At 50.0% G+C, this 21679-nt stretch overlaps 1 protein-coding gene across 1 annotated transcript in view; it reads right to left on the reverse strand.

Annotated features, from left to right (window-relative positions):
* The window catches only part of MXRA5 (matrix remodeling associated 5), a 30225-nt gene extending 19294 nt beyond the window's left edge, over positions 1-10931 (reverse strand). Inside the window, exons 1-4 of the mRNA XM_065914994.1 lie at positions 10274-10931; positions 6511-6729; positions 3657-3786; positions 2508-2898 (exon numbers count right to left, since the gene is read on the reverse strand). Coding sequence (XP_065771066.1) covers positions 2508-2898; positions 3657-3786; positions 6511-6719 — 730 coding nt within the window. The 5' untranslated portion in view covers positions 6720-6729; positions 10274-10931. The remainder of the gene's footprint in view (positions 1-2507; positions 2899-3656; positions 3787-6510; positions 6730-10273) is intronic.
* Between the last annotated feature and the right edge of the window lie 10748 nt (positions 10932-21679).

Below are 21679 nucleotides of genomic sequence, written 5' to 3' on the forward strand. Positions count from 1 at the left end.
TGACAGGGAGCAATGAGTACTTTTTAAAAAGATACTCTTAGGGACTTCCTTGGTGGTCCAGGGGCTAAGACTGCGAGCTCCCAACCCAGGGGCCTGGGGTTCCATCCCTGGTCAGGGAACTAGATCCCACATGCGGCAAGGAAAAGGTATTGTTAAGTTGACAAAGAATCTCTCTTTGTACATATGATGCAATTCTTCTTTTGTGAAGGTCCAGGAGAACATACGTAAGTCTCTGCAACGCGTGAACATATTTCCAGGTCCTAGAACCAACTGTGGGCTTTCCTGGAGGCTCAGATGGTAAAGGGTCTGCCTTCCATGCAGGAGACCGGGGTTCGATCCCTGGGTCGGGAAGATCCCCTGAAGGAGGGCATGGCAACCCACTCCAGTGTTCTTGCCTGGAGAATCCCATGGACAGAGGAGCCTGGCGGGCTACGGTCCACGGGGTTGCAGAGTCAGACACGACTGAATGACTAACACTTGAGGACCAACTGTTGGCATGACTTTGTATCATGCTGACCTTTCATGACTACATTTTCTTTTGCAACAATTATTCATCTCAGGCAGTATTTTCTTTTTTTGGATTCACTTTCTTACTCTTGGCTTCCTGGACACTCAGTCCTCCAGAATTTCGTCCTTCTCTGGCCAACACTGACTCTTTCAGCGTTCCTCTGCCCAACTCATTATGGATGAACCATTCCTGGACTCCGTCTAAGCTCCCTCCCTTCTGGCCCTGCCCTGTCGGGGAGGGTCTCGCCCACGGGGGTGGTTTCAATTACCGTCTACTGGCCGACAACCAGTTCTGTCTATGCTTCTCCAGCCCAAACCCATCCCATGGGAGGCACATTGACGCCCTACTTGACAAGTCCATCAGATGGTACAGAGGCTCGCCAAACTGATGTCTACAGAATCAAACTATATTTTCTCCCTGCTGAACGTCTCACGACTTTTCTGTATTCATATGCGCCAAGTCGCTTCAGTTGTGTCCGACTCTTTGTGACCCCGTGGACTGCAGCCTCACCAGGCTCCTCTGTCCATGGGATTCTCCAGGCAAGAAGACTGGAGAGGGCTGCCTTTTCCTCCTCCAGGGGAATCTTCCCGACCCAGGGATCGAACCCACGCCTCTTACATCTTGTGTGTTGGCAGACGGGTTTCTTTACCACCAGCGCCTCCTGGGAAGCGCTTTCCGTATTCACAACCAGTGCCAGCATCTCTCCCGCTGGGGAGACTGGAGAACCACGATGTGTTGTGACAGTCTTTGTGGCCTCTACCCCCTTCTTTCCACTCCCCCTGGAAATAAAGCAGCCAAGCTGCCATCATCGATGACTTGGAGTATTATAAACCTCATCCCCGTGAGCATCCATCCCACCCACCTCCCATCCCACCCCCCGAGGTCATCACAGAGTACTGAGTTGAGCTTCCTGTGCTATCGAGAGCTTCCCACTGGCTACCTACTTAACACAGGGTGGTGTATAGATGGGGGTTCCCTAGTAACTCAGCTGGTAAAGGATCTGCCTGCAGTGTGGGAGACCCAGGTTTGATCCCTGGGTGGGGAAGATCCCCTGGAGCAGGAAATGGCAACCCACTCCAGCATCCCTGCCTGGAGAATCCCATGGACGGAGGAGCCCGGCGGGCTATACAGTCCACGGGGTCGCAAAGAGTCGGAAATGACGGAGTGAGTAAGCGCATCATACCGCACTGTATATACGTCACGGCTGCTTTCTCAGTTCGTCACATCTGCGTCCCTGAGTCTGTTCTCTACGTCTGTGTCTCTGTTCCTTCCCTGCAAACAGGTTCGTCAGTCCCGGAGCATTCCTGAATGCTTCCCGTAGAACACGGATGCACAGAAAATGCCGCCTCTAGCCGTAACCCAAGGTTGAAAAGAATAGTCCAGACTTCCATTCTGTGGCAACCGTGCTCAACTGTCTAAAACTGATTTCGTGACAGTTACTGCACGTCTTTACTGAAGGAAACATGCATTTGAGGGCTTCCCTGCTGGCTCAGTAACCACCCCAGTGCTCTTGCCTGGAGAATCCCATGGATGGAGGAGCCTGGCGGGCTACAGTCCACGGGGTCACAAAAGAGTCGGACACAGCAACGGAACCACAGCAACGTACATCTGAATTAACGCTATGGAGCCGTCTTGACGCTTCCGTTGTAACATTTCCTGCCTCACTGATTGGAGGATGCGATTTCACCCAACCCAAGAGGAAGCAACAGCAGAAGGGTGGAGTTATTTGTCCAGAACGTTAAGGGTCGGCAGCTAAGAGTCACGCTGCCTCTCCACTCTTCTTGAAAAAGTGTTAGTTGCTCAGTCGTGTCTTACTCTTTGCGGCCCCATGGAACGTAGCCCACCAGGCTCCCCTGTCCATGGGGATTCTCCAGGCAAGAATACTGGAGTGGGTAGCCATCCCCTCCTCCAGGTGATCTTCCCGACCCAGCGCTCGGACCTGGGTCTCCCGCACCGCAGGCGGACACTCGACCGTCTGGGCCGCCCGCGCGGCTCCTACCTTTGGACTTGGCGTCCCACTCCAGAAGCCAGGCCATGTCGCAGTCACAGGCCCACGGGTTGCCGTGCAGGTAGAGGTTCTCTAGAAGCGGCATGTTCCGCAGCATGCCGGCGGGGAGACGGCTGAGGGCGTTCTCGGCCAGGTAGAGGTGTCTCACGGTGGAGAGCCGGAAGTGGTCCAGGAAGGCGAAGCTGGAGAACGTGGCGGGGTGCAGCTGCCGAAGCAGGTTCCCCTCTAAGTGGAGGAGCCTCAGGGCGGTCAGGCCCCTGAACGCCTCCGGGTGGATGAACTCGATCTGGTTGTGGTCCATGTGCAGCCTCACCAGGTTCCAGAGCCCCTTCAGGGTCTCGGCCGTGATGACGCGAAGCTTATTGTAGCTGAACTTGAAAACCTGCAAGGACCAGAAGTGGAAAAATGTCGCTCAGTCGCGTCCGACTCTGTGTGACCCCAGGGACTATACGGTCCAGGGAATTCTCCAGGCCGGAATCCTGGAGTGGGCAGCGTTTCCCTTCTCCAGGGGAATCTTCCCAACCCAGGGATGGAACCCAGGTCTCCCGCATTGCAGGTGGATGCTTTACCAGCTGAGCCACCAGGGAAGCCCAAGAATACTGGAGTGGGTAGCCTTTCCCTTCTCCAGGGGATCTTCCCCACCCCAGGGATCGGACCCAGGTGTCCGAAATTTCAGGCAGATTCTTTTATCAGCTGAGCCACAAGGGAAGCCCTGTTTATAATTAAAAACAAAAACACCACAAACAGGAACAGAAAGCAGAACAAAGGGCAGGGAAGGAAAGGGATGAAGCTTGTTTGGTTCGTGTTTAAAAAAAGTGGCCGTTTCATTCATCGTGAAGAAAAGCATTTTAAAGTTTTCCCTCTCTCCACGGCTGGTGACAGAGGTTGCAACTAGTGTCAGTCATATACGTCCAGTTTGTTTGTTTCCAGTAGCTAAGTGTGACCGACTCTACGACCCCATGGACTGTAGCCCGCCAGGCTCCTCTGTCCATGGCATTCTCCAGGCAAGAAGATTGGAGTGGGTTGCCATGTCCTCCTCCAGGGCATCTTCCCGGCTCAGGGATGGAACCTGTGTCTCCCGCATTGGCAGGGGGATTCTTTACCACTGGGCCACCTGGGAAGCCACCACGCCCGGCTTACCTGGAGCGAGATGAGGTCTCTGAGAGCCCCATCGGGGATGCTGGGGATATCATTTCCATGGATCATGAGCAGCTCCAGCTTCGTCAGTCCGGCGAACGACGTTTCCGATAAAGCCTGTATGCTATTGAACCTAGAAAAGAAAAAAGAAAAAAAGATTGAAATGGAAAGTCATTTCTGAAAAAAAAAAAAAATCTCTGGGGCTGTCCCAACAGGAAAGAGCAGCTCTTTCTTTCAAAACAGGAAAGAGCCACTCTTTTTCTTTCAGTGATGAATGAGAACCCGAAAAAAACATCTGTGTGGGAATGAAAATCAGGAGTGCTCTGCCAATAATCGGTCATTTCCCGAGGGTTTTCCACCCTTTGCAGAATGCTAGCAGGCAACTCAGACCCTGAGTTCTATCTGTATTAGAAACTGCTATTGTCTCTTTTCTTTTTTCCCAACAAAATGCACCATACCAGCCTCCTTTTCTCCTTTGAGGTTGGACTTCCCTGGCGGCTCAGATGGTGAAGAAGCCGCCTGCCGTGCAGGAGACCTGGGTTCGATCCCTGGGTGGGAAAGATCCCCTGGAGGAGGGCATGGCAACCCACTCCAGTATTCTGGCCTGGAGAATCCCATGGACAGAGGAGCCTGGAGGGCTACCTTCCACGGAGTTACAAGAGTGGGACACGACTGAGCGACTAACACTCTCCAGAAACAGTGATGTGACATGACGAGTGATATTCTTCTACTATGTGTACTTAATGTTTTTTCTAATTTTTCAATGGGAGGATCATTGCTTTACAATATTGTATTCGTTTCTGCCACACATCAACATGAATCAGACAATGAAAATGTGGCCCGTTGAATCAACTTACAAATTAACCCAGATGGAAGTCCTATGTGTTGGTGCCATGAAACCCGTCCTTGTTTTTTTTTTTTTTTTTAATTTTTCTTTAATATGACACAAAACCATCTCAAGATACTATTGGCAGAAGGAGGAAAAAGAGTCATTTTGATATCTGTCTTTGCTTCCAATGGCAAAGCGTTTGCGTGCTCAGATGCCAAGCCGTTGTCCCACTCTGCAACTCTATGGACTGTAGCCCGCCAGGCTCCTCTGTCCATGGGATGCCCCAGGCACGAAGACTGGAGTGGGTGGCCATGCCCTCCTGCAGGGGATCTTCCCGACCCAGGGAATCAACCTGCATCTCTTCTGTTTCCTGCACTGCAGGCAGATTCTTTATCTCTGAGCCACCGGGGAAGCCCGAGAGACAAAAGTGATCACAGATCAACTCTGTTCTCCTTTCTGCAAACTCGAAGAGCCCATTCGACCCTGATTCAAAGCAGCTTCAGCTCCTCTTCTGCATAAATTGGAAGACTGTGAAAAGGAAACGGGTTTTTAAATTGTAAAACAATTTAAAGATTATAAAAAGGAAATGGTTACTATTCCCTCTTTTGGCAAAGCCAATGTCTTTTCCCTGTGGAGTGATCATCATCGTGGTTAGATTTTTTTTCAGACAGTCAAGTTTGCCAAGCTTCTTTTTTTTTTGGAGAGAGCTATTTCATGGTCCATTGCTATGGATTTTCGAAGTGTTTATTTCACTGTCTTAACTGCCCTCTTCTACTGGACCTTCTAATCGGTAAAGGCAAGAATTTTTGAGGCTCTGTACTCAAAGAGGACTTTGTCTTACCGGTCATTTTGTCTTACTAAAATGCCTATTCATTAAACCCTAAATAGTTTCATTGTTTTATAGGTGGGAGGAAGTAGCTAGCATATTTTGCTGAAGAACTCCAAATGATTGTTTACTATTAGAATTGTGCAAATCGTGGTTTAGTATGAAAATTTTATGAGTACCTATAATTCATGGCAATTGACACTTAGGTATAGAAAGTATATATGGGTATAGAAGAAAATTGAAACATAAAAATTCTACCTGAAATGCTGCATTAAACTATCTGTTTAGGGGACTTCCCTGGTGGTCCTAGGTGATGCTAGTGGAAAAGAACCCACCTGCCAATGCAGGAGATGAAAGAGATGGGGGTTCCATGCCTGGGCCGGGAAGATCCCCTGGAGGAGGGCATGGCAGCCCACTCCAGTGTTCTTGCCTGGAGAATCCCATGGACAGAGGAGCCTGGTGGGCTACCGTCCATGGGGTCTCAGAGAGCCGGACAAGACTGAGCGACTAACACTTGAACTTTCTGATGGTCCAGTGGTTAATACTTCCCAATGCACGGGGCCCAGGTTCAATCCCTGTTCTGGGAACTAGATCCCACATGCCTCTACTAAGAGTTGGCATGAGACAATTAAAGATCCTACATGTTGCAACTAAGGCCTGATGCAGCCACATAAATAAATACATTAAAAAAAAAAAAAAAACTGTTTAAAGGAGGTTGAAATTTTAAATAGGCAAAACCTGAAAGAACTCTTATTTCATCAGTCACGATTGCATCATAGTGATAATTTACAGGGTCAAAGATGTGTCTCACTTATTCTGTGTATTATTTTGTAACAACTGCTGAAATCTATTCAAATACTATTAGCATATTTATGCAAGCGTCATATATTTTGCATCTGCCGTGTGTTGAAGAACTGTTATCAAGGGAAATTTATCAAGGAGCTGAAGCTGTCTCTGATGGTTGGTAATCAAGCTTTGTGACAGAGACTGGTACTGATGAATTAACTCAGATACTAGCCCCAAAGGGCCACATGTAGTAGAGTTATAAACGTCCTCTTGATTCGGGCCACATCATGTATACCCACAAGGGTATAGACTCGCAGTCAGGAACGTGCGCGCACACACCCCTACACGAAAGGCGAAACCCGCCCCCGCCGGCTGGCGCGGAGGCTGCAGATCGCGCGAAGGAATGTGATACAAACCCCAGATTGATTCTTTCCACATGTGGAGAAATCCCAGCGGGCACGGAAGCCAGCGAGCGGAACGTGCAGTGGACCTCGCTGGGGACGTAGCAGGCGCAGGGGTGGGGGCAGGCCGGCGCCACGCGGGGGCGTCCCCAGAGCAGAATCAGCACCACGGAGAGAGCTCGCCACCGCGCCCACGTCGTGCGCATCGCCTCCGGCGGGGTCATCCCGGCACACCTGTTGGGGAGCCACCAGAGCCGGGTGTCAGGCAGCCCTTCCGGACCGCCAGCTGGTTATTTATTAATTTATTTTTTTACCTGCCTTGTGCATCAGGGTGCGAGGCTTCCCAAGGCGTCCGCATGGGACATCGGGGTGATGCAAAGCGTGTGCGTGGAGCAACACAAAAATTTAAAAAAAATTTATTTTAACCGTCGTTCCCCACTCATTTTAATGCAGCTGTAGAAGACAGCCTTCACTCCTGACATCGATCTGACGACTCGGAAATGTCGCTGGGTTGTAAGGGAGGGTATGAAAGTGACAGGCCCCGTGGAGTGGTTAGCCCTCCCCTTCTCCAGGGGATCTTCCCAACTCGGGGATCAAACCCAGGTCTCCCTCATGGCAGGCGGATTCTTTACCAGCTGAGCTACCAGGGAAGCCCAAGAATACTGGAGTGGGTAGCCTATCCCTTCTCCAGGGGATTTTTCTGATCCAGGAAGCCAACCAGGGTCTCCTGCCTTGCAGGCGGATTCTTTATTGGCTGAGCTACCAGGGAAACCCTGTCCATACCGACAACCATACTGACAAATACACAAATGGGTGTATATATACAAATATATGTATTTGTATAAATATATGAAGGGTGAAAGGAAAGGGTTAGTCAATCAATCATGTCCGATTCTTTGCAACCCCGTGGACTGTAGCCCGCCAGGCTCCTCTCTCCATGGAATTCTCCGGCCAAGACTACTGGAGTGGGTTCCCATTTCCTTCTCCAGGGAATCTTCCTGACCCAGGGGTCAAACCCAGATCTCCTGCATTGCAGGCAGATTCTTTACTGTCTGACCCACCAGGGAAATCCTATATGCATAAATATGTATTTGTAAAAATGCATATATATACACAAATATATAAATATACGTATATGTAAATATGTATTTGTACAAATGTATAATATAAGGGCTTCCCAGGTGACTCAGTGGTAAAGAACATGCCTGCCAATGAAGGAAAGTCAGGAGACACAGGGGTCAATCCCTGGGTCAAGAAGATCCCCTGGAGGAGAAAATGGCAACCCACTCCAGGACTCTTGCCCGGAGAATCCCATGGACAGAGGAGCCTGGCGGGCTGCAGTCCATGAGATCACAAAGGGTCAGACATGACTTAGCAACTAAACAATAATGTATATATACACACAAGTATATACTTGTATAAATGTGTGTGTATATATATATATATTTGTGTTTATATAGAGAGATGAGAAGTTCCATGGACAGATGAGCCTGGTGGGCTAAACAGACCATCGGCTTGCAAAGAGTCAGACACGACTGAACGACTAATACCCACACATATAGGCATGACAGATACATTCATGTTTCAAGTCATAAAAGTAACTGTTATCTGTCCACCTCTGATGTTTATCTCGAGCCGTTACATACTGTACATAACTGAATAACAAACTTCTCAGGAAATCCATTATGACCAGAAGTATTTCCTTCTTTTCATGGCATTCCTTAAAGTTTTACTCATACCATCTTCAAGGGCTTATAGAGATGTTCACTAAAGCAGAATGTATTCCATTTATGTGGGTGTGTCTCTTCTCCTTAATTTTTTTTCCCCCTTGGAAGAACCAAAATGTTGAGAGGGCAAAACATCAGTCTTTACCAGGGAGCACATTTGGAGAAACCTCTGAAAAATCTGCCATGAGAGAAAGAGGCAGGGAATACAGCCTGATCAAGAATCTTGAGACAAAAAACGTCAATAAGACCAAAAAAAAAAAAAAAGAAAGAAAGAGAGAGAGAGAGAGAGAGAGGAAGGAAGGAGAAAGGAGAGGAAAGAAGGGAGCTCAGAAGGAAAAGAGGGAAAGAGAAAAAAAGAGAAAAAAGGAAGGAAAAGATCAGATAAAATATTAGGTTGCACCAGCCGCAACCTCCTTCAGAAAGTCAGTGGCTATTTCTTCATGCATCAGTCATCAAATCACACTTTGGCCAACTGTTGCATGAAGTTTATGGATCAGTAAGTAACCACAGAGGGAAGGTTGGAGAAACACGATTAGAGAAACGCGCGCGTTCCCGACGGCTCCCTGCTCTGCGCGAACCCTGACTTCCGATCATAAACACTCCATTTGCTCCCGCGCTGTAGCGGCACCCCAGATGCACAGCGTCTCCCGCCCTTTAGGGGACCCGGGAACAGGCGTCTTCTGAAGCCCTGACGCGTTTCGTTTTTCAGCTGCTTCTAAACAGCTGACGGTGCAAGCCGCTTTGCAGACACCGACTCCAGGCGCCTCCTCTCCGCCTTGGAACCGACCGGCTTCTGCAGAGCTTTTTTCGGTTCTCCAGGCCCCTCACCCGCGCGCTTGACCCTCCACACAGGCTCATGTCCAGGCCCTGTGTCCGCAGGCGGACCTGGAACCCGGCGTCCCGAAGCCTGGCTCCCCGCGCTCGCTTTTCCACCCAGTACCCCTCCCCCGCCCCCCGCAGCAGACCGCAGGGACGCGCTCCCCCCTCCCCCGGGAACCCCAATCCCGAGGCCTCGCGGGGAAGCCGCCCCGAGCCTGCACGATCTCCGGGCACGCCCGGCGAACCCCGGGAAGCTGGACTCGGGGCGCGAGGCGGTCGGCGGGAGTCCACCCGGCGGGGGAAGAGTCTGGAGGGGCCGGGCGCGCGGCCTTTGCGCCCCTGGCCGGCTTCCAGCGCGCGCTCCGGACGCGCTCGGGCAGGCTGCTCCCTAACTTCACGAACTAGCTTTCCCGGAGCGCAGCTCGGGTTACCCCGAGGGTCTCCGAGGCCGGAGACTCGGACACCAAAGGGCGTATCTCCCCCAAACCATGACTTCCCCAGCTTGCGCGCGGCGCAGAGACCCCTCCAACTCCCGCCACCCCTCGCCGTCCCGCGGCAGAGAAAGGGGGTTGCTTTGCGTCTCCCCGCTTTGCAAGGCAAAAGAGGGCGGTGGGCGGGGGTTAGGGTGGAGAGTCTTAGGGATCTGGAGAAACTGGGGAGACAGCTCCGCCACTGTGGCTTGCCCCTCGCCACCGACGCAGGAGCGCAGCCGGTTACACTTGAGGGTCCGGTCGGGGGCGCCCAGGAAACCAGGGATGGAGCGGGGAGCGGGCACTTTGGAAAGGGGACCTTGGCCTACTCTGTGCATCTTCCCGGGTGATTTCGCTCAGCTCCTGGGTCGGATGGTACTGTGCTGGGCTTAGTCGCTCAGCCGTGTCCGACTCTTGGCGACCCCGCGGAATTCCATGGAATTCTCCCAGGCCAGGATCCTGGAGTGGGCTGCCCTTGCCTTCTCCAGGGGGATCCTCCCCACCCAGGGATCGAACCCAGGCTCTCCCGCACGGCGGGCAGACTCTTTTACTCGCTGAACCACCAGGGAAGCCCGTTCTGGATGGCGGCTGGACCCTTAACGAGCGCCAGGAAACATTTCCAGAAGTCCTCTTTGCCCTCGCCCGCTGCTCCCACCAACGCAACACCGGTCCCCTTTTCACCTCTCTCCACCACTTGCAGACAGAGCCCCCCACCTCTCCCCAGCCACCGCCGGGGGCGCCCAGGCAGCCCTCGGTCCTCACCTGTCCGTCGGAAGCCGCGACCCACGGGAGCCGTGCGCCCAGAGCGTCCACCGGGCCGGGGCGCGCGAGTCACCGCCGGGGGTCGGCCGGGGCCATGTCCTGCTTCCCGGGGGGCGAGGCGAGGCGAGGCGGCTCGGCTTCCCAGCGCGGCGCCCTTTTATTCCCGTCGCCGAGAGCCTTCCCCGAGAGCACGCCTCGGCCCAGCCCCACCCTGCCCCACCCCGGGGAGACGGGGCGCGGGGGACCCTGGCCGCGCCGCCGCCGCCGCGCGCTCAGCCCTCCTCTCGGCTCCGCATGGCGCCGCGGCCCGGGTGGGCACGCCTCGTCCACGCCGGCGGGGCGAACCGCTGGGGCCCCGCGCACACACGGCCGGCTGGGGGAAGCTGGAGGGACTGGTGCGGTGGGGGGGAGTACTCGGGGCCCCTCACTCCGGAGAGGAACTCCGGGGGGTACCCGAGAGACGGAGGGAAACCCGGGAGCGCACAGCTCCTAGGTCTGCGCCCGGAGCGCCCTTCCCAGCAAGAGCGGGAGGAAGACTGTCTTTCTTTTCAGGGCGGGGGAAGAGAGAAGGAAAACGACTTGCGCTCCCCCAGGCGGGCTAGAGTTTTCTCTGGCGGCGCCTCCGGACCCCGAGCGCAGGCTGCAGGCAGCCGGGGGCGCCCGCCGGCATCTCCGGAGGAGCCGCAGGCGAGGCTGCAACCGGAGCCCCGGGCCACGCCCTCCCGCCTCTCCTCTGGCTCCTGGCAGCCACCATCCCTCCTCCAGCCTGAATCCTCCTGCCAAAAAAAAAAAAAAAAAAAGGTGGAATGCTTTCTTTTTTTTCCCCTCTTCCCCCTTTGGAAAGCCTGAAGGGGCTGCGCCGGGATGAGCGCTTTGGGGAGCCCCAAGGTACTGGCTGGGGCAAGTGAGATGTTGGACTGGAACCGAGGGCTGGGGAAATGGAGGCTGCAGAGGACCCTGCTGTCTGTAACGCAGAAGGGGGAAGGGGGGAGAGAAGGACCTGTGTTGGTTTCCAGGAGGAAGGAGAACTGGGAAAAAAGGGCAAGAGGTCAGTTGAGGACTGTCACCAGTGAGGCTACCTGGGCAGAGGTAAGGCAGGATACGGGCAGTCACTGGGAAGAGAGAAAGACAGGCTGAACGCTGCAGAACAGATGCCTTCCAACGGTGGCGCTGGAGAAGGCTCTGGAGAGTCCCTGGGACCGCAAGGAGATCCAACCAGCCCATCCTAAAGGAAATCAGTCCTGAATATTCATCAGAAGGACTGACGCTGAAACTCCAATCCTTTGGCCACCTGATGCCAAGAGTCGATGTACTAGAAAAGACCCTGATGCTGGGAAAGATTGAAAGCAGGAGGAGAGGGGGATGACAGAGGCTGAGATGGTTGGATGGCATCACCGACTCAATGGACATGGGTTTGAGTAAACTCCGGGAGTTGGTGATGGACAGGGAGGCCTGGCGTGCTGCGGTCCACGGGGTTGCAGAGAGTTGGACACGACTGAGCAACGACGTGACACTCTATGGTTCATCCAGGTTGCTGCAGATGGCATTCTTTCTTTCTTTTTCATGGCTGAGTAATATTCCATTGCATACACGGGCCACAGGTTTTAAGCATAAATCCCTGGGCGTGGGCTCAGAACGCAGTGAAGAGCGCTGGGATCAGGAAAGAGGTGATATGGTAGCAGAGCCATACTGTGTAGTTGAACTCATTTTTTTCCATCTGAGAAGGGAGGGTGTATAATCAGGCTACTTTAGTTGATTAATTTGTATTGAAGCATAGTTGCTTTATTGGATTGGCGTAAAGCTGCTGATGGAAAGGGAACCCTGGCGTGCTGCAGTCCACGGGGTCCCAAAAAGTCACAAAGAGTCGGACACAACTGAATAACTAGCACACACATCAGTCGCTTTTGGGCTTCCCAGGTGGCAAAAGTGCTAAAGAACCTGCCCGTCAGCTCCAGGTTCTTTTTGGACTCTTAAGGAGACTTAGTCCCGGGTTCGATCCCCGGAGCAGGAAGATCCCCCAGAGAAGGGCCTGGCAGCCCACTCCAGGATTCCTGCCTGGAAAAGCCCCAGGGACAGAGGAGCCTGGCGGGCTACAGTCCAGGCGGTCACCGAGAGTCAGACACGACTTGCAGCGACTTAGCACACATCACCACAGATTTACCCATCCCTCTGTGGATGGAATATGACTCAGCAATCCCACTCCTGGGCATCTACCCAGGGGGGGAAAAAAAAAGAAACATAATTCAAAACGATACATGGACCCCAATGTGCATTGCAGCCCTGTTTACAATAGACAAGACAAGGAATCAATGGTAAAGGGCATGGGGTTGCAAAGACTCGGACAGGAGTGAGTGATTTTCTGTTCTGTTGCTTAACAAGGGGTTGTAAACGTGAATCCTGCCTCCAGACTGCTGCTCATTCTCCATCAGCAGGACAACTGACCTGCAACATTCTAGGGTGAGTGGAGACAAAAGGGGGTGAAAGTCTGCACAGGAAATGTGTGCTTGCTCAAGCCGGGGAATCCCAGGGGTGGACTGGTATCTTGATGGGGAGGCGGCATTTTTATTTGAGCAGAGAGAGACTTTGAGGAATGTTGCATGTGAAACTTGCCCCCGGTCTGTCTAGGGGGAAGCCTTCAATGCAAATCCAAGCTACTGGCAGGCGCTCTGAGAATGCGGGGTTATTTTTGTGTCTCTTCCTTGCTTCATACCACAGTCGGTAGAAGTCTCCCGTTCCGTGGCGTTCACTCAGATGTTCCCAGATTTCTCTCAACTGCGTATTTCAAAATGGAAAAGAACAAGGACCCATCAGAGGGAACCTCCCAGATCTCCCGAGCTCAGTTGAATTATTTCTGCCAAACAGGCTGGAGAAATTTCTGGTCAGCCCGGAGGGTAGCCGCGCCCCCGCACGGACGTGAACTCAGAGTGACCCATCATCGCGGGTGGTTATGCGAAAAGGGATTTCTGGACAAAATGGAAACTATTTTGCCATAAGTAAGTGCTCAGTCCCTGTCTGACTCTTTGCCACCCCGTGGACTGCAGCCCGCCAGGCTCCTCTGTCCAGGGGATTCTCCAGGCAAGAAGACTGGAGTGGGTTGCCATGCCCTCCTCCAGGGGATCTTCCCGACCCAGGGATCGAACCCACGTCTCCTGTGTCTCCTGCATTGTAGATGACTTCTTCAGCACAAGCACCGTTTGAGAAGCCCCAGGATACCAGTAACGTCCCTTATTTTCTTTAGCAATGTGCGTCTTTCACAAGCTGGGAAATCTGTGTGTAAACCCCATGGTCAGATGCCCACCAGGCTCCTGTATGCATGGGATTTTTTTTTTTAGGCAAGAATACGGGAGTGGGTTGCCATGCCCTCCTCCAGGGGATCTCCCCAACCCAGGGAGCGAAGCTGCGTCTCCTCTGTCTCCATCACCGCAGGTGGATTTTATCACCGGTTGAGCTATCGGCGAAACCGGTGAACTGGGATGAGCAGTCTCACTTATGGATGAGCTTGCAAAGAGTCGTCCAAGTCACTCGGAAGACAGACAAGACCGTGAACCGCCGGGGGAGGTCCTGAGACTCGTGTGCTAAAGCAACCACCCACCTTCTCCCCTACGCGTCCTTCAAGAGCCTCTCAGACGAGCTGACTCTGTTTACTCAGCTCAACATCCTGTATCCTCAAGTGACACACCTCAGGCTTATGTAACCGTCTTTCCGAGAGGGACTAAACATTTCCTGAAGGTGAAGGAAGTAAAAAAAAAAAACAAAAAAACATCGAGGGACATGATCATATGTAAGCTTCAACCCTGGGGCCAACACACCTATGAAACACCTGCAGGATTATATCTATCGCTCTACGGTGCATTTCGTGAAGGAATACAGGTAACAATTTACATACTTTCTGCATCTGCAAACAGTCCATGCCTGCTCAGTCGCTTCCGTGGTGTCCGCCTCTTTGCGACCCCGTGGACTGCAGCCCACCAGGCTCCTCTGTCTGTGGGAGTCTCCAGGGAAAAGAAATACTGGAGTGGCTTGCCATGCCCTCCTCCAGCGGATCTTCCCCACGCAGCGATCGAACCTGAGTGTCTTGAATTGGCAGGCGGATTCTTTACCACTAGCGCCACCGGGGAAGCCCCCAGAAACAATAGTCTGCGTGTATACTTGGGAGGGCAGGGAGGGTGTGTGTGCTAAGTTAATTGGAAAAGTAATACACTGTGGCAATAGCAAGTTCAAGCCTGATGGGGGTGGGGATGGTACAGACCCAGAGGAAGTCAGATGACCTGGATCCCTCTGTAACTTTAGTGGCTAGGAGACCTATAGGCTTGCTGTTCACTTGCTCAGTCGTGTCCAACTCTTTGTGGCCCCATGGACCACAGCACGCCGGGCCTCCCTGTCCATCGCCAGCCCCTAGAACTTGCTCAAACTCGTGTCCGTCGAGTCGGTGATGCCATCCAACCATCTCATCCTCTGTCGTCCCCTTCTCCTCCCACCCTCAATCTTTCCCAGCATGAATAGATAGCCCATGGGCTGAACTCTGGATGGCTGCTGGTGCAGGAACCTTTGGGAGAACAGGTTAACTGTGCTTCAGAAGGAAATAAAATTCAATAGTGGGCAGTTCCCTATCTGCTTATATAGTTCCCCTCTGATTTTATCACCTCATCGAGGGCTAAATTAATTCCATACCACTCCTGCCAAGCTCCCAGCCAGACTACGTAACTTGCCGGCCTCCCATGATACGGGCTTGAGTCTTTGAGAGGCAGGCCAAAATTCGTTACCGTCAGCCCTATAAATCCAAGTCTCTGTAAGCTTCGTGGGTCACAGGTATGCCCGCCCCCAGGGGACATGTAAGACGTCACGGAGCCCTTCACCTCCCTGTTTTGTTCACTTGCTCAGTCGTGTCCGACTCTTGGCGACCCCGTGAACCGCAGCACGCCAGGCCTCCCTGTCCATCACAACTCCCGGAGCTTGCTCAAACTCATGCCCATCGAGTCGGCGACGCCACCCAACCATCTCATCCTCTGTCGTCCCCTTCTCCTCCCACCTTTAGTCTTTCCCAGAATCAGGGTGTTTTTCAAAGACTGTTCCTCTCCCTGGCTGTCTTTTAAATGTTTAAAAAAAAAAAATCCCTTGCTTCCTGTGTTTTATTTACTGTAGGAATAAATACACGTCTGTGCGTGTCCTAGTTAAAAGCCTTGTACCAGCCGCTGCTTTTCTATATTCTTTCAAAACGGGGTTTCCCTGATGGCCAAAGAGGGGACACAAGCGACGCAGCTTCCATCCCTGGGTCGGGAAGATCCCCTGGAGGAGGGCATGGGAAGCCACTCCGGTATTTCTTTTCCCTGGAGAATCCCACAGACAGAGGGGCCTGGTGGGCTGCAGTCCACCGGGTCGCAGAGAGTCGGACACGCCTGTGCAACGAACACTTAATGAATCAGAAGAATGTCCAAGGGCTGGTCATGCCCTCTTTGAACCCCATCGGTAAAAGTCCTCAGTATCCCTTCCTAGCGATAAGACCGGCAGAACACATGTATGCAGAACACGCCCTTAGATGATCTGACTGTTTGAAGACAAAATAAAGAATAAATAAAAACGGAGTGGGGATGCATATTGGTGCAGACGCTGCGGGCAGTCTCCTATCTGCTTATATAGTTCCCATCTGATCTTATCACCTCATCAAGGGCTAAAAATGGAGCTGCCGTGTAATTCAGCCGTCTCACTCCTAGGCATATACCCAGAGAAAACCATAAGTACACGCATCCCAAATTCACAGCGGCACCATTTACAACAGCCAAGACACGGGAATGACCTAGACGTCCATCAAGAGATGAATGGATAAAGACGTGCTGTCTGTGTCCAACGGAATATGACTCAGTCAGAAAAAAGAACGAAATAACGCCATGGGAGGCAACATGAGTGTCAGAGTAAGGGAGGGACGTAGAGGGTGTCGCAGGAAGTGAAATACGTCAGAAAAGGACCAATGTCGTCATGACACCACGTAGATGCGGCATCTAAAACACGACACAGACGAACTGATTCATAAAACAGAAGCAAACTCGCAGGCATAGAAAATAAGGTTATGGTTACCGGCGGGGAGGGCCTCCCTCGTAGCTCAGTCGGTAAAGAATCTACCTGCAATGCAGGAGACCCAGGTTCAATTCTTGGGTCGGAAAGATCGCCCTGGAGGAGGGCACGACAACCCACTCCAGTATCCTGCCTGGAGAATCCCAGGGACAGAGGAGCCTGGCGGGCTACAGTCCATGGGGGTCGCAGAGAGTCAGACTCAATTGAAGCGACTTAGCATACACACATAGCCTGACAGTGGACCGAATATCAGACTCTTTGGTGTCACAGAATAATAATAATTATTGCATCAATAGAATAGTAATAGTGGTTGTTCTTGTTATAGAATAATTACTCTATAACACTTATTTGAGGCAGATGGAGAAATTCTTCCAGGAAAGACAATAATGTGAAAAGATATATATTGTTGATAATATATTACATTATATATTATAATTAATGAGTATAATACTTTCTATATAATAACTACTCTATAAAAATTATTTAGAGTATTATATTGCTGCAATAATATATAGTAATAGGTATTATTATAATATATATTATTACTGTACTATATATACTTGTAATAATATCTATTATTATATTATATATATTATATATCATATATATTATATACACATTGTAATAATACATACCATTATTATTGTATTATATATATTGTTATATACACATTGTAATAATATATAGTATGTTATTATATATAGACAGTAATAATATATATTATTACGCTGTATATTATATATACAATGTAATAATATACATATTTTTATATATTATATACACATTGTACATAGTATTACATTATATACTGCTACATAAACATTGTAATATAATTATTATATATGCATTGTAATAATATCTAATATTACTACATTACATATTATCTATATTGTAATATCTAGTATCATTGTTATATAGTATCACATATACATTGTAATAATATATATTATTGTTATATATAATATATACATTGTAATAATATATAGTATTATATTATCATATATACATTGAAATAATATATAATATTAGTATATATATTATAATGGATGATTACTATATTGTATGTATACATTGCAATAATATATAGCATTATATTACATATTATATATGGTAATAATGTGTAGAAGTATAATTATATATTATATATGGAAGTAATATATATATTATTATTATATATGGTAATAATATATAGTATATTACATATTATCATATATATCATATATATAGTATTATTACATATGGTAATATATAGTAGTATAATTATACATTACATATGCAGTAATAATATATAGTAGTATATTACATATTATATATATCATATATATAGATTACATATGGTAATATATAGTAGTATAATTATACATTACATATGCAGTAATAATATATAGTAGTATATTATAGCACATGTATCAACACTGCCATGATGCATCGCGTTATTATTATTATACTGCTGTCTTTTGGTGGGAGGATTTCTCCGTGTGGCTCCAATCCCAGCGCGTCAGGAGTCGTGCATTCACACTGAACCTGCTAGCTGGCCCTCGTGTGTCCTTTCTCCTCCCACCTCCGGATCAGGAGGCTAACAGACAAATCACTCAACCCACAGGAAACAGAGGCTTTTCTTTGAAAGCAGAAATGCGGACCAAAGTATTTTAAGACATCCCTCCCCAGATGTGACACTACCGTGTGCATCCGCTGTTGCTTTGAGTCCTTCCAGCCCCCTGCCTCCTGGGTGTTTCTTTAAAGGACGCCTTTTGCATTTGCAAACTATTAGAGGACCAGCGTTTGGAAAATAGGAGTGACGTCCTTTCAAAAGGCTGGAAACGTCTTTTGTTTTAGCCCTGGAGTCAGAGGTCACCTTTGATGTTCCAGAAATACTTTGAATCTTTAATTTGACTGCATGCTGAAGAGGGGGAGGAGAGTGACATTTGAGACATTTTTATTGGAACTGTTTTTACAGAGGGACCACAACCCACACACAAACGTCTGCCATAATTTTACTACACGAAAAGTGTGAGTGAGTGTCAGTCACTCAGCTGTGTCCGCCTCTTCTGTGACCCTGTGGACTGCACCCGCCAGCCTCCTCCGTCCATGGGATTCTCCAGGCAAGAATACTGAAGTGGCTTGCCGTTCCCTTCTCCAGGGGATCTTCCCGACCCAGGGATCAAACCCAGGTCTCCTGCAATGCAGGCGGATTCCTTGCCTTTTGAGCCACCCTCATATAATGTAAGACTACGCGATAAATGCAAACCTTAACACATCTTCACGGAAAATGCAAACGGTGAGGATTCATGAGAAGCACCAGACATGAATGGAATCACCCACAATCTACAGCGTGGCAGTGTGTAAATGGAAAAAAAAAATGAAAAATTTAAACTTAACAAAGAGAAGCAAATGCCTCCGCTTTGAGGATTCTGGCAAAGACCTCGAAAACTGCAGCTGTTCAGAGCAAATGCACATTTTCACTGTCGCGGAGCAGGTAGATGAAAAGAGCAGAGAAAGTGGTGGTCAAAAAAATACTATGATGAGAAGACTTCCAAATTGAGTAAAGCGGATGGCAAGGGGCCACCGCTTAAGCCACTGTACATCTTGGAAGACAAATTCCAAAAGGAAGCCAATTTCCAAATTAAAAAAATAAAGCCATCGCGGAAAGAATGGTTCTTTTTTTTTCCCTCCCCACTTTTTTTTTTCTGTCTTGCTTCTTCTTGAGCTGTGCCTACTTGCCCCGTTACTGATCATCTGGGAATTTGTGGTGGCGAATTTTTTATGTATAATTTGTTTTTAAGAGTGCCATGGTGCCCTGGAAAGGGAGTGGATGGTTTGCGGGTGTAGGTGGGGGGTGGGGCGGTGGTTAGCTTTGGTTTAGGGGGAGAAAAAAAATGATGAAGCGTCAAAAGATTCTTTCTCAACACTGTTTACTTTGAAAGAGGTTTCAGGTTCGTTTCTGGCTCATCATGGATGCTGTGTTAAATTAAAGGGTTGTGGGGGCAAGCGTCTATTAAAGAGATCTAAAAATAAAATAAAAATGCAGAGGCTGTGTCTCTCAGTCATGTGAAGGAGGTGCTGGGGGTGGGGGGAGAAGGTTTTCATGGATGGACTGCCTGGTAAGAGGTTCTTGAAATAAAAATAGTGTTTTCTAACTTCAGGAGATATGGTATTACGTGTCATGGTTTGCAAGGAGAAAACCCCATAACATATGGATCTGAGAAATCTTACTACGTCAGTGCTTCTAAAGTCTCAACGTTCTTTTGAGTCTCCCAGGGGTCTTGGGACAGTACAGATTCTTATCTGGGAATATTCACTGGAAGGACTGATGCTGAAGCTGAAGCTCCAATACTCTGACCTCCTGATGTGAAGAATGGACTCCTTGGAAAAGACCCTGATGCTGGGAAAGATTGAGGGCAGGAGGAGAAGGGGGCAACAGAGGATGAGATGGTTGGATGGCATCACCGACTCGATGGGCATGACTTTGAGCAAGCTCCGGGAGTTGGTGATGGACAGGGAGGCCTGGCGGGCTGCGGTTCATGGGGTCGCAGAGAGTCAGACACAACTGAGCAACTGAACAAAGATGGCTCTGATGCTAAAGAATCTGCCTGCAATGCAGGAGACGCAGGTTCAATCCCTGGGTGGGGAAGATCCCCTGGAGAAGGACATGACAACCCACTCCAGTATCCTTGGCTGGAGAATCCCACAGACAGAGGAGCCTGGTGGGCTGCAGTCCGTGGGGTGGCAGAGAGTCAGGCACAACAGAGATTCTTACTCGCCGTATCTGAAGCAGCGGCCCCCAAATTCTGCATTTCCCGCCCCTCCGAGGTGATACTGGTGCTCTGGGTCCATGGACCACAGCTTTTGAGTGGCAGATGCATTGAAACGAAATCTCCTGGATTGAGAACCTAGCCCTGGACTTGTTATTCAGATCCCCAGGTCAGGGTCGCAAAACAAGAGACTGCAGCTTCCGTGGTGTCTCAGCAGGAACGAAGCCGCCCGCCAATGCAGGAGACACGGGCTCGATCCCCGGTCGGGGAAGATTCCCACGTGCCATGGGGCAACGAATCCCGGAAGCCGCAGCTACCGAAACCCTCGGGCCCTAGGAGGCCACAGTGCTCCACAGGAGAAGCCACCGCCGTGAGGAGTCCACACACCGCAACCAAAGAAGACGGATGGCGGAAGAGGAGGCCACACGGAACTGGAGCCGCCTGATCTCTCCGGCGGTGGGCTCAAAAAGGCAGGGCCGTCCGAAAACTCTGTCCTTCCGGAAAGAAGTGACTTCTTGTCCACGGCCACCAGCGCTGCAGCAGAACGTGAAGAAACGGGTTTGCACAGGCTGTCTTGCGGAGAAACTACACATGGAGAAAGGTCTTTTGCTAAGTTCCCTGGCGGTCCGGAAGCTGAGACTCTTGCACTTCCAATGCAAGGGTCACGGGCTCGATCCCCGGTCAGGGAACTGATGTCCCACGTGCTTCGGGGCATGCCCTTCTACAAAAATAAAAGGAGTTTACAAATCTGTTTAAAAAGACAGATATCCTTGGGCACTCAGGAGAAAGCATCGTCGAAGGACGTTTCCAGTTTCAAACTGGAGGGGGTGGTTAGGAATGGGTTTCTGCTGTGGCAGCTGCCCCGCTCCTGGTTTATTTGGGTGTCGGTCACTCAGCTGTGTCCAAGTCTTTTTGACCCCACGGAATGCGGCCCGCCAGGCTCCTCTGTCCATGGGGATTCTCCAGGCAAGAATACTGGAGTGGGCTGCCGTTTCTTCCCCCAGGGGATCTTCCCGACTCAGGGATCAAACCCAGGTCTCCCGCTTTGCAGGCAGCCTCTTAACCATCCGAGTCACCAGCTTTATGGTGGAACAAAAATGCAATAACTGTCTGTACCTCCCCCCGCCCCAACCCATCATTAACTATTCTTACTTGGATCATCATTTTGTTTTTTCTCCCCCCACCTTGAGTTACAGTCTTCTCCTTGGAGAGAGCTGAAATAGAAAAAAAGCAAAGGCAAAAAAAAAAAAAAAAAAAGATTTCTAGCAAAAAGGTTCTGTTTCACACACACACACAAATCCACATTTATTTATGTGTTGAAAGAACTCCAAGATCCTGATGTGAAAACAGAAGAAAAGAAAAAGAAGCCCCACTTATAATGATGACGCTGAGCTCTTAAAGGCTTTCTTGTGTAGACAAGTGGCTTAAGAACTCAAGAGATGGAAGCCAAACCCTGCGTTCAGGCTGCAGGTCCCACTTGGATCATCCTCAGAGCCCCGACTCACAAAAAATAACGCTCCCTGAAGCCATCAGCCCAGGACCGCTCACACAGAGAGAGGACTTCCAGAAGCCACCACTGTGATGA

This window comes from Muntiacus reevesi, chromosome X, assembly GCF_963930625.1.
Source record: "Muntiacus reevesi chromosome X, mMunRee1.1, whole genome shotgun sequence".
Classification (NCBI taxonomy): Eukaryota; Metazoa; Chordata; class Mammalia; order Artiodactyla; family Cervidae; genus Muntiacus; species Muntiacus reevesi.